The sequence below is a fragment of the Pteropus medius genome, unplaced genomic scaffold, assembly GCF_902729225.1.
Source record: "Pteropus medius unplaced genomic scaffold, Ma_sr-lr_union100, whole genome shotgun sequence".
Taxonomy (NCBI): Eukaryota; Metazoa; Chordata; class Mammalia; order Chiroptera; family Pteropodidae; genus Pteropus; species Pteropus medius.
In genome coordinates this window covers 1,986,212-1,998,610 of record NW_024349797.1, presented here as the reverse complement: position 1 = coordinate 1,998,610, position 12,399 = coordinate 1,986,212, and the positions used below count along the sequence as shown (strand labels likewise).

General features: G+C 39.2%; 1 protein-coding gene across 16 annotated transcripts in view; it reads left to right on the top strand.

Moving 5' to 3' along the window:
- NUMB (NUMB endocytic adaptor protein) overlaps nt 1-12,399 on the top strand; it is a 129,048-nt gene that overhangs the window by 112,644 nt on the left and 4,005 nt on the right. For 12 of the 16 annotated variants that reach the window (XM_039883731.1, XM_039883729.1, XM_039883732.1 and 9 more), the window contains 5 exons: nt 1,871-1,945; nt 3,874-4,014; nt 6,832-7,036; nt 8,946-9,239; nt 10,845-10,994. In XM_039883731.1, coding sequence (XP_039739665.1) covers nt 1,871-1,945; nt 3,874-4,014; nt 6,832-7,036; nt 8,946-9,239; nt 10,845-10,994 — 865 coding nt within the window. The remainder of the gene's footprint in view (nt 1-1,870; nt 1,946-3,873; nt 4,015-6,831; nt 7,037-8,945; nt 9,240-10,844; nt 10,995-12,399) is intronic. The other 4 variants (XM_039883734.1, XM_039883733.1, XM_039883722.1 and 1 more) reach the window with 1 other exon arrangement.

The window sequence follows — 12,399 nt, the reverse complement described above, 5'->3', positions numbered from 1 at the left end:
CATCTCAAACTTTGCTTGTCTAAAACTGAAATCCTATTCTTCCCCTTCTCAAACTGGCTTTTGCATCTCTTCTATACTCCATCTTAGTTTGTGGTACCCTCTCCACCCAGTTACCCAGAGCGGAATCCTCAACTGCTCCCTTACATTTACCATTTAAAACTTTCTCATCTCCGTCTCTATCTCAGCCAAGAGAGCTCAACCCTCATTTTCTGTCATCTGGAATCTTGTGGTCTTTTCCCCTCCTGTCAGTCTATTTCCAACTCCCTCTACTGCTGCCAAAGTGATATTTTTAAAATGCAAACCCATTTAATCATGTTTAAATTCCTCCAGTAGCTTCTGGTTGCCCACAGAATTAAGGTAGGATTCTTCAGCAGGCATACTAGGCCTTTCCTGCTCTCTCTCTCCCACTGCGCCTCGCTCACTCATCCTACTTTCAGGCTATACTGAAGTATTTGTAGAGCCCAGACTTGCCATGTCCTGTGCTGCTGTTTCTTCTGCCTGGCATGTGCACTACCTCTGTCAGTTCCTCCCCTCGCTACCCCGGCCTGGGCATCTAGAAGAATTATTTCAGTACTCAATTCAGTCTTCTTTGAATAACCTTCCTTGATTCCACAAACAGATTTGACCATGCCTCATCTCTGACATCATTATACATTTGTCTTCAGCTCTACTGTAGCACTTTTTACTGTATTTTTTGTTTGTTTATCTGAGTGTCACCTTTCAATGGGCTGTGAACTCTTCAAGTATTTCCACTGCCTGGCATATAATATTAATAGGCTCTCATCAGATGTGTGGTGGCGATGGAGATAATGATCTTGGAGTGGATCACAGTTTATTTAAATAAAGCTTGCCTTCCGTGTTGAGCGTTGGGCTGGGACACATACAGGGGAGAACGGAAGTCATTCTCTTATCCTCCTTTACGCCTTCTAGAGGCTGCTGCTCCAGCCTTTAGTGCCTGATTTCTCTTGATGTATACTTTTTATGATGTTTTTATACCTATTCTCAGCCTTCACTTTGCTTTTGATTTATTTTGCTTGTATCCTTCGAGCAGTTAGGAAGGAAGCTGTTCAATTACTATTACAAATTTCCACACTTCCATTTTCATTCCATCACATGAGAAATCATACATCAGCTTGTTCCCATGTGATTCTTGTGTGCAAAAGAAATCTTCTCAGACAGTAATAAGAATTCGGGTTATAATAACAATATCTTTTCAACAGTTTTTCAACCTCCTATGTCCCCCAAATGTCTCCATGCATTTAATGTCAAATTAAAAACTGAATCAGTTCTTTATTAATCCTGAGAGAAGAAATAATGGTTTTTAACAACTGTTAAAGGAATAATGAAGACTTCTTGGGTTTTTAACATGAAAATTTCAGATGACCAAGTGTTTTGCTAGATACACTGGAGTCAAAGGATAGTACAATGGTCAGCATCTCAATTTAGACTTATGTATTACTCTAAATACACTCATAGAAGCTACTTGTGGTGTAACTCCTTATGTATTTAAATTTATCTGACTCTTGGTTTCTTGATTTATTTTTTAAATGGGTGAAGAATCTACTTTTTGAATTCTTTGCCCTTTATGGAATGTGATATCTTGGTTTTGATTCCATTTATCCCTTCCCCTTTACTTAATTTAATTGTATTGTTTTGCATTGTGTTTCTAAAATAATGGCTTTGGCTTATTTTTTCCTGAGTGTTTCTGCAGTTTGGTTTGAGTATCTGGCTTTGGGCACCCCTCCTGAACTTGGACTCCATTTGTATTTGTGACTTTTGGAAGGCAAAAGTCAGTGTTTTCTATGGAAGATGACTCTGTTTTTAATATTATTTGTGTCTCCTCCCCTTCCTTTTTGGTTTCTCTTAAAAGACTGGAAAGAAAGCAGTTAAGGCAGTCCTGTGGGTATCAGCAGATGGCCTCAGAGTTGTGGATGAAAAAACTAAGGTAAAACTTTTATAAGCTTTAATGTTACTGCTCATATTTTTTTTAACCCCTAATGATCAAATGTAATGCCATTCAGCTGTTACAGTTATTCTAAATCCTTCTACTTTGTCCAAAGTGCAGTCTTCTGAGAGACTAGTTAACTCAGGAAACCAATTTAGTTACTCATTTACTTTATGAAAAATAGAATTCTCTCAACATTTTGTTCTACATGACAGCTTGTTTAGCCTGCTAAGCATTTTCATATAATGTTAAAATCTGAGTTCTATTTTTGTTGTTACACATTTTTAAAAAATATTTACCCTCACAGATTTGATGTAAAAGATGATGGACCTTTTACTACAGTTAAAAAATATATATATATATTTTTTTAAGGGATAGACCACATCTGAAATTTCTTCTTTCTTAATAGAACACTGTATTTTTAGAAAGTGATATTTAAGTTTGAAAAATCTTAAGTCCTTAAGTAAAATCTTAAGGACTAGTAAATGACTCCTTCGGTTAACATTTACTTAGAATTCGCACAATAGCCCAAATCATAGGTAGTATTTTGCATTTGAAAGAAAATGATGCCTGAATAAGAATAGAGACAGACTTTTCCCTTAGGGAGCATGTGGTGTTATATAAGTACATTTAATCATTAATTTAAATTTCCTAAGAGACCTAAATTGAACAAGAAGACAGTTTAAAAAAAAACAAAAACAACAAAAAAAAACCTCAAATGTCACTGGACCTGAGAGAAAGTCTAGCAGGTAAAGAGCAGTTTGATGGGTAATTCGCCTAATGTATTTTAAGTGATTTAATACACCTGCGTTTTAGTTCTTTCGATCTTCCATCAAAGGCTTTTTCTTTAAGTTCAAGAGAAATGATAGACTTAAATATATGTTACTCTTGGAAAAAAATGATCATTTTAGTTAGCTTATTTTTAAGAACTTGTGCAGTTTTCATTAGTGTTTTGGGTGAAATTTGTTGTGCCTGGAGGCCGTTTTCCGTTGTTTTATACAATAGTGAGAAAGTGATGTTGCCTCCTGGTGGCTACTTATAGCGTTGACATTAATTAGTTCTTTCCATAGAGTGATGATAGTAATGGTGGATTACCACTCTTGGACCCAACGTGAGTGGAAAAGAAATTTTGCGATGTATATAATCTATGAAGGGCTCATATTTAGAAAATAGAAATAACTCCCGCATATCAGTAAGAAAAATGACAGACAATCCAAAAGACTTGAAGAATTACTTTGCTGAAGAGGAAATTTATAGTAATCAAGGTTATGCAAAATAAAATCACAATGAGCCGCCAGAATTGCAGATTTTTAAAAAATTGACTGGCAAGTTTGTGGAGCAACAGGAATTCTCAGTGAGGCTGTATAAAAGCCGTTTTGTTTGTATGTTTTAGCTCTTATAGCCCCCACCTTAGCATCTAGGGATTCTAAGCCATGGAGATATCACACAGAAGAGCCTCAGAGCCTCAAAACTTTTAAGAACATTTTGTGTAATGTTTATACTCTGTATACGAGGCCATTCAGCAAGTATATAAACAGAAAATCATACTTAAATGACCAATAAGTTAATAAATACATAGAACTGTTCTGAGAATGAATGATGTCATTAAATATGTTATATGGAAATTGGGTTAAATATATCGATTTATATATGTCGCAAATTGAACATGGAATATACCATAATAAAACTAGAATCAGCAAGCATGTTTTAGACCATGAAAATGAGGTAAAGGAGGGCAAAGTGCCTTTTAAGATCTCTCCTAGGTCAAATTCTTAGTATTCAGACTGCTGGCTTCAGACCCAGCTATTCCATAGCCTCATGCCTTATATGTAGGGATTCTGTATTAAGAAATGCATATCCTGTGTTTATTCTGAGAAGCTTGAATAATCTCATAAGTTCTCTCTTCCATTATTCTTCCCTTTTTCTAGGACCTCATAGTTGACCAGACAATAGAAAAAGTTTCTTTCTGTGCCCCAGATAGGAACTTTGATAGAGCCTTCTCTTACATATGTCGTGATGGCACCACTCGGCGCTGGATCTGTCATTGCTTCATGGCTGTCAAGGACACGGTGAGTTCAACATGGATTTCATCATGACTAGCCTCAGTTAGCCAAGCACCTTCCAGGTTAGTTCAGTCAAGCAATTCCCACTACATTTTTGACAAGTACGTGCTGTTACAGTACTTGGAAGTGCCTAAACTAGTCTGCTTTCACTCCTTTTATTCAAGTAGTTCACACTCTTGGTGTGATCTCCCAACTCGTGGAGCAAGATGATTAGCTGAGATCCAAGGTCATTAAAGGAAAGTAAAAGTGTTCCGGTGAGGGTGGCTGCTAAACTTCATTATTAGAACTATTTTCAAGATTCTTACATGTATTTGTTTGCTAATACATCTGGCTAGAAGATATTGGCATTTGAAAGGTGCTTATAAATTTATTTGCATAGAAGCTGTACTACAAATTAAAGAACTGAGTTAGAGTGCATTTTCAGTTAATTAAAGTAGAAATACTAAATTACGGTATAATGAACTATGCTAGAAAATGTCGCATAGTAGAAATTTGTTTTTGTTTACAAATAGTGAATAACTTGTCATCCTTCATGTAAGTTACCCAAAATTCTGACATGAAAGACAGGTCTCCTACATGATGATGATGACCTTAACTATATTATTGTATAGCACTGAGTGTATGATTTATGAATTTTTAAAAGTCCAGACAGAATAAGGCACTGTAGCCATTCATGAAGGCTACAACTCAGTAAACTCTTGCCAAGGTTGAAGGGAAGTGGTTGCTTTACTCTATTAAGAACTCAGACTCTGAAACAGATCTGGGTTCCAGACCCAACTTTGGTTCTCACCTAGCTGTGGCAAGTTACTTAACATTCTCTAAGTCTCAGTATCCACATCTATAAGATGGAGGTAACAGTTGTGAAGACTTAGAAAACAAATATAAGCACTCTTAGCATTGGGTCTGGCCCATGGTAACTTCTAAAAATGGTGGCTAATATTGTTAGAACTGTTCCTCCAGCTGGGTCTGTCTTCAAGAACTTCTGCCCTAGAGCTAGGAGAAATAGTAAGCTTCCTTGGCCTCTAGCTTTGTCCTTGTAGAACTGTAGAACTTGTATGCAAATGCAAACAGGTCATAAGATTCTTTCGGTACTTTTATTTCATGCTTTAATACCTACCCTTGTATCATCCTACTAAGAAGTTAGATGGCAACTCATGTAGATTATGAAGAGTGAGTCTATCAGTCTTTAAGCAGTCATTGTGAAACCTTATAGTTTATAGTTACGTGAAATCTTAGGGACAAAAACCATTTCAGACATTACTTCTCCTTATGGTATCTGATATTGGCATATAAAATCCAGTGAAATTACTTGCTCCGAGCCATATATAGGAGCAGGTGCCTACATTGTGTGATTTTGAAAACTCCTCGAAGGGCTCCCTGTTCTCAAATATCTCTTCTCACTATTAATAATGCCAGCAGTTACTATATCACCTCTAACTTTCTTTATTCCACAATGAGGGATATGGTTTAAAATACAGATTTTGAAATATCAATGAAATATTACACAGCAGTAAAAAAGAATGAAATCTTATCATTTGCGACAACGTAGATGGACCTAGAGGGTATTATGCTAAGTGAAATAAGTCAGACAGAGGAAAGCAAATACCATGTGGTTTCACTTACTCTTAAAAAAATTGAACTCTTAAAAAAATTGAACAAAGAAAACAAAATAAAAACAGACTCATAGAAACAGAGACCAAAGAGATGGTTGGATGGGGGAGGGGGATGGGGCAATGGGTGAAAAGGTGAAGGGGAATATAATCAGTAATATTGTGATAAGTTTGCACAGTGACAGGTGATTACTAGAATTAGAGAGGTGGTCACGATGTAAGGTATAAAAATGTCGAATCACTATATTGTATACCTGAAACTAATATAACGAATATAACATTATATACCAACTATACTTAAATTTAATAAATAAATAAAATGAGCAATGAATATGAAAAATAAAAGTAAAGAAAAATAAAGAAAATACAAATAACTCTGGTAAAAAATAATCCATTAAATTTATTAAATTTAGGTAATTCAGTGTATCTTTAAAACAATATTTAGTTTATATAAGCTTTCCTTTCCTCCCACAAACAAGTCAGTTTTATCTGTTTAATTCCTTTATAAGTAGAGTGTAGATGAAAACATGCTTTAACTCCTGCCTTTGTGTAGCCTTGGGCTTAGAGCCAGAAGAATCTGAGGAAGGTGTAGGGCAAAGCCTAGAAGCCCTGAAGGCCTGGAATGGGGAAGGGTGCGTGGGGGTTGGGCGTTCAGAAAGGAGAGACCAAAAGCTAAGCTTTCCGTTGCCTGGTTCCCTTCTCATCGCCGGAGCTGTGTTTATTCAGTATTAAGTTTGCTCCTTTTGTTCTTAGACATGTTGACAGTATATTTAAGCTCCTGAAATTTGCCTTGCCTTTCCAGTGGTTTCTTAGAAATGCTTGGTAAATATTCCCACGATTCCCCTAAATGGCAAATAGAGGTTTACATTTCAAGACCTTGGAACCTTCAGCAGTGTCTCCTAAGCTGCTGGCCAGAGCTAACGTGAGTGACAGAGGGAACCTGACTAGTAAGAAGCGGCTGCTCACAGAAGCACAGATTGCTGATGTTCGTTCACTCAGTCAGTGCCTGCCACAGTAAAGTGTCACGAGCATCACCTAGGGTAATTCATTCATTTAAATTAATTTGGCATATTAATATATTGAAATCTAGTTTACGCTGGAGTTCCCAACATTTTGCCTTGTGTAAAAACAGACTTATTTGTGGTTCAAGCTGATTTGTAATTGTTGGTACTGTATCTCTAAAAACGTTTTGTGAATCGTCTGTTACGTGCAGGGTGAAAGATTGAGCCACGCAGTAGGCTGTGCTTTTGCGGCCTGTTTGGAACGTAAGCAGAAGCGGGAGAAGGAATGTGGAGTGACTGCTACTTTTGATGCCAGCCGGACCACTTTTACAAGAGAAGGATCATTCCGTGTCACAACAGCCACTGAGCAAGCAGAAAGAGAGGAGATTATGAAACAAATTCAAGATGCCAAGAAAGGTACAATCTGTTCTACAGTGTGTGCTTATTTAAGTAGTTTTCCCCAACCAGTTAATATTTCGAAGCTGTCGGGGCTAAGCTGTCTCACAGTCAAAGAGCATATGAAGTATACTCTTAGCAGTATATGAAGACCTTAAGCACAAAGCTGAAAGTCTAAACAAAGTCCTTTCTTTAGAGTGTCTTGTTTAGTGGCTTCAAAACTGTTTACCGTTTTTATTACATTAAACTATCCCAGGAAGCTGAGAGTACAGTAGAATAAGCTGCAAAGACATTCCCCTAACCTTACCCGCCCCCTATCTTTAAAAACAAAATTGGGAAAATCTAAATCCCTGAGCAGATTTTTAATTCTAATACATCCGATCTCAGAAGGATCTACATCTTGAAGAAGTATAAGGGGTCAAACATTTGGTGATGGAAGGAAATCTAACCTTAGGTGGTGAACACACAATGCAATCAATATACATGACATATTGTTGAATTATACACTTGAAACATTTAGTTTTATTAATCAGTGTCCCCAATAATTTTAATTAAAAATAAAAAAGGAAGAAGTACAGGTTTAGGCTGCAAAGGATTCACTGACGGTTATGCTGGGTACAAATTCAGGCATAGATTTCACAGTGATACCATACTTATGAGGTTATTACTGTTTTTTAGCGTTTTAGTTTTAAAAAGTCCATAGATTTTGAGAAGCTAGCCCCTAACTCTTTTTCCCGTAGCCTTGTTAATTTTAGTGTGTGATTTTTGCAGAATGAGAGTTTTCAAGTACACATGGCAGCATAGCAAAAATGCCTTTACAAGCATTCAAGTTACTCAGGAGTTTATCGCCTAAAGTTGGGTTGGGTGTATTTTAGAACTAAGTGATAGGGCTCGGGGGAAATGCTTTGCATTCTTGTGTACAGCTGGGATTGAAACCAACAAGGAATATTTTGAAATTAAACAGTTCGGTTTAAATATCCTTTAATATAATTTTGCTAACTTTTTACTATATCCTTTTAGTTCTAAACCAGCCATTTTGGGTGATATCATTAATCTAATATTGAACCCAAACAGCTCTAATTCTTAAGCCCTCTCCCCCGAAAAAGATACATATTTTTATTGGTAATTAAATTATCGGTTGTGATTTCTTTCATTTCTTATAAACATTTGTGCCATGATACCAAAGAATAAAAAACACTATGCTATTTTTATTAGAAAATTTAATATGTACAGCTATTAGTTTGCTTCAGTGATTTTCTGACTGGAAGCATGGTCTTTAATACTCTGCATCGCACATGGCACCTGCCAAAGTGGCCAGTCCCAGGGATGACAGGATTGTGAGGGGTAGGGGTGGAGATTTGCCATGATCAAGATGGGCCTCAGCTGGTACTCACATGGGAACAGTCCTATATTTAGATTTATTCTAATTTAAAACTTTACTTCTAAATGCTTTTATTCAAATGAGCTACAAAAGCATTTAGCCTTTATGACATTCTCTACTGTCTAATCAAACGTATGCTTATTTAGACCTTTCTGACTCTGCCACTCCCAGAGTCCTCTCCCACAAACAAATAAGCAGGCAAACATTGAAAGCCATAAACCATCATTCTTTAAAGGACCTCACATTAGGAGTTCATAGGTACTGTTTTTTCATTCTCGTTCAAAGTCTTAAGTTATGAATCACTGCATGAGAATCAAAGATCTAATATTTGTGTCTTAGTAGATGTACCACGTGACATGTAATGGGTTATTAAACCTTTCATTTGTTTGCAAAATAGGAGATCTGAGCCCTACTCCTAACCTGTCTTTTAAGAGACGGTGGGAAGGAGATGGGTAAAAGGACCCAGGACGGTTTTTGAGTTCCTCAGCTGCATAAGCTCCGGTTAGTTGAAGACATTGCTAAAGTCCTCTTTCTCTTGACTTTCTTGAGCTGAAACAGATAAGACAGTTGCTGGTTCATCAGCGGCCCCGGGCCACTCCGCCCCGCCCTCCTCCTCCCCCACCTCTCCCACCTCGGATGCCGCTGGCTCCCTGGAGGTGAGCAACCCTCACGCCATCCCGCGCAGGCACGCGCCCATCGAGCAGCTTGCTCGCCAAGGCTCTTTCCGAGGATTTCCTGCTCTCAGCCAGAAGATGTCACCCTTCAAGCGCCAGCTGTCCCTGCGCATCAATGAGTTGCCTTCCACTATGCAGAGGAAGACTGATTTCCCCATAAAAAATGCAGGTAACGCAGCATTCACCTGACTGCCTGGGTGCTCTCGCACGGACACATTATGTCACTTCCAGTGGAGACACGGATCCCATCAAACTAGCCACCCCTCGCTCTCAGGCCAGTCGATGGTTATATATCTCTTGTATCGTTTCCCATTGGGAAAGAACTGAGGGTCACAGAGGGAGATGTGAATCATTCATTTCTCTTCAACAGACAGGTAACAGAGCCATGATGGGAATTCCTAGCCTGAGTACAAGGTCTGTCCTGATGGAAATATACTTACTACCTCTCAGCCAACCTGCTTCCAAACATCAAGGGTCTCAGGTTTCCATTCTTACTGGGCCTTTCGGGACCCAGCAGGGAATTAACTTAAAAGGCTTTGGGAACACATCCAGTTAAAGAGCATTACTGTCAGGTGTACCAAGAGAAGTGGATAAGTGCTCATTGTCTGTGTGGCTGGTTGTCTCCATAGGGAGGAAACTCTAAACGGGCCTCCTGTATAAATCTAAGATCTTTTGTTCATCAGAGACAGTGGGCTTGCTCACACATATCCATTACCTTTCAGAACTGCCACACAGCCCTTTGTGTGGCCTCCCTGCAGCCGAACCAGCTCCAGTTAGCTCTGTCCTCATCATAAGATCCAGAGCTAAAGTGTCAGATCTGGTCAGGGCTTTTATGGGGCTTTATTTTACTTCACTCTGTGGCATTTCCAGCCAGTGCTAAAGCAGCGCATGAGGAGGCTCGGTCTCAGCAAGGCCCTCTCACTGCGGTGGTGTAAAAGTACAGAGAGTTACGTTCCCTCGACAGATGAGGCTAGGCCTAAAGAACAGTAGGACTAGGTCATTCCCGAGGGTCTTTCTAGCTCTCAACTCCTAGAAACACGGAAACTCCAGATGCTTCCAATACCTGTTTTCAGTCTCCTTCTGGAGCAGATGGGAAACAAAAACTATTCTCTTTTTACAGTTGAGCAAACAAAGGTTCAGGACACAGAATTAGCTTCCTAGTGAGACAGAATTACCCCAGAGTCAGTGTGAAGAACAAAGCCTCGTGAGTGCTGCACCTCAGCTCACTTTTTCATGGTAGCACACTTCATGTACTTGGTACTTTGGAGGAAAACGATAGTGGTGACCTTGTCATAGCTTATTATAGAAAAAAGAACTGAGCATCCACTGGTGCCCCTGACTTTAACGCGTTTTCTGAGAGAGTTACTAAATAGCTCCAGAACTAAACTAAAACAGCCTTGGGAACTGGTGGAAGACAAGCAGTTGCAGATGTCCTTCCGAAAAATCTAGCTAACTGAGCATCTTGGCACAAAAAGGGAACACCACAATCTCAAATAGTGTCACACAAGAGAGGAAATAAATCTGGGGTTTGTGCGGGAGGAAGATAGATAGACCTTAGTACATGAGTTGTTGATGTTTTATACCCTCTCATCTGAAAAGCCAATGAAATAGTGGTCAGTAAATTTTTTGGAGCTGCTTTTATAGCCCTACCTAACAGTGGAGACTTTTCCTTCCACAAATAAGGGATGCTGCATAAAATGCCACCTTGTGTCATACTCTTATATTTCAGGATTATTCAGTTTCTGTCTGGAGCCAGTTTCTGTTTGTCTTGCAGTGCCAGAGGTAGAAGGGGAAGCAGAGAGTATCAGCTCCCTGTGCTCACAGATCACCAATGCCTTCAGCACGCCCTCCGAGGATCCCTTCTCATCCGCCCCAATGACCAAACCAGTGACAGCGGTGGCACCCCAATCTCCTGCCTTTCAAGGTTGGTGCCCTCTTAGCCTACTCAGCCGTTCTCTTTGAAATTAGTACTTTTATGACACTGCTCACTGACCGTAAGTTGGCATCCTGAGCTCCCCAAGTACAGGTCAGACCCATTCATTTCCCTGTTTGGTAATGACTCGGGTCCATTCATGTCCCTATTCAACGGTGTCTTCCTGCTTTTTTCCCTTTCCTGTTTCCTAAGATGTCTGCATTTGTCATTTTGCATGTACCTACCTATCGTTCATCCCATTCTGTTAGGAGTAACTGCAGTCCCAACCCACTGCCTTATTTGCCATTCACTGTTAAGAATCGGCGTCCAGCCAGTTCTCCAAAGCAGCAGTCATCAGGGTTGGTTCTAGTGTTATGCTTGCTTTAGCACAGTGGTTTTCAACCCAGGGTGATTTTGCCTCCTCAAGGAAAATCTGACATTCATTGTCTGGAGACATTTTTGGGTTTGACAACTTGGTAGGGTATGATTGCTACTGTCACCTGGGTAGAGGCCAGAGATGCTACTAAACATGTTTCAAGGTACACAATAGTCACCCTCACAACAAAGAACTATCTGGCCCAAAATATCAATAGTGCCCAGGTCAAGAAGCCCTGGACTCACCTAGTCTCTACCCTGTCACAAGAAGCTTATAAAGAAGATACTTCTTTTGGTTCATTAGTTTATTTCATTTTCTGTAACAGGTGTCCTAAAATTTGACTTTGTGGCATTAGAGAGTTCTAAATGTTATTATTTTCAGAGATACCATGTTAACAGTATTGACTAAGAGGTCAGCAGAGAACATGTATAACTTAAATTACAGACATTTAGAATTTGAGCTCCTATAATTGCCATTTCTTCATTTCTTTTGAGAGAGCGCTCAGAAAAAGCTTTGCTGTGGAGACAGTACCCTGCTCCTATCGGTTGAAGCTACTACATGTTTTTCCTCCAGAGTCTCTTTAAAAAATAGCCTTTATAGTCATGTGTACCAAATGGCTTTTCATTTCACATAACAAATATTTATAATACCAATAGTAATAGGCACAGTTTATTGAGCACTTAGTGCCTGCCTCATCGTAGTAAGGACACTCATGCATTTTCCCATCTCATTTAATCCTCACAATGACCCTTTGAGGTCAGCTTTACAGATAAGAAAAATGAGGCTCAGAGAAGTTAAGTAAATTACCCGAATTGCACACCCAGGATTTAGACCCAGGTCTTTCTGAACATGGTACCTGTTACATTCTACTGACGATACCTGCTTACAAGGCAGTGGGTGTAAAACTGAATAGATCATAGTCCTTTCCCTACCTTTAAGGGGCTCCCAGTCTAAGGGTGAGCTAGTCTTTCAGACAGGCCCTGGGCAAATAGTACCAGTGCTGTACGAATGGTCGCCCAATCCTAAAGAAGGAATGATTTT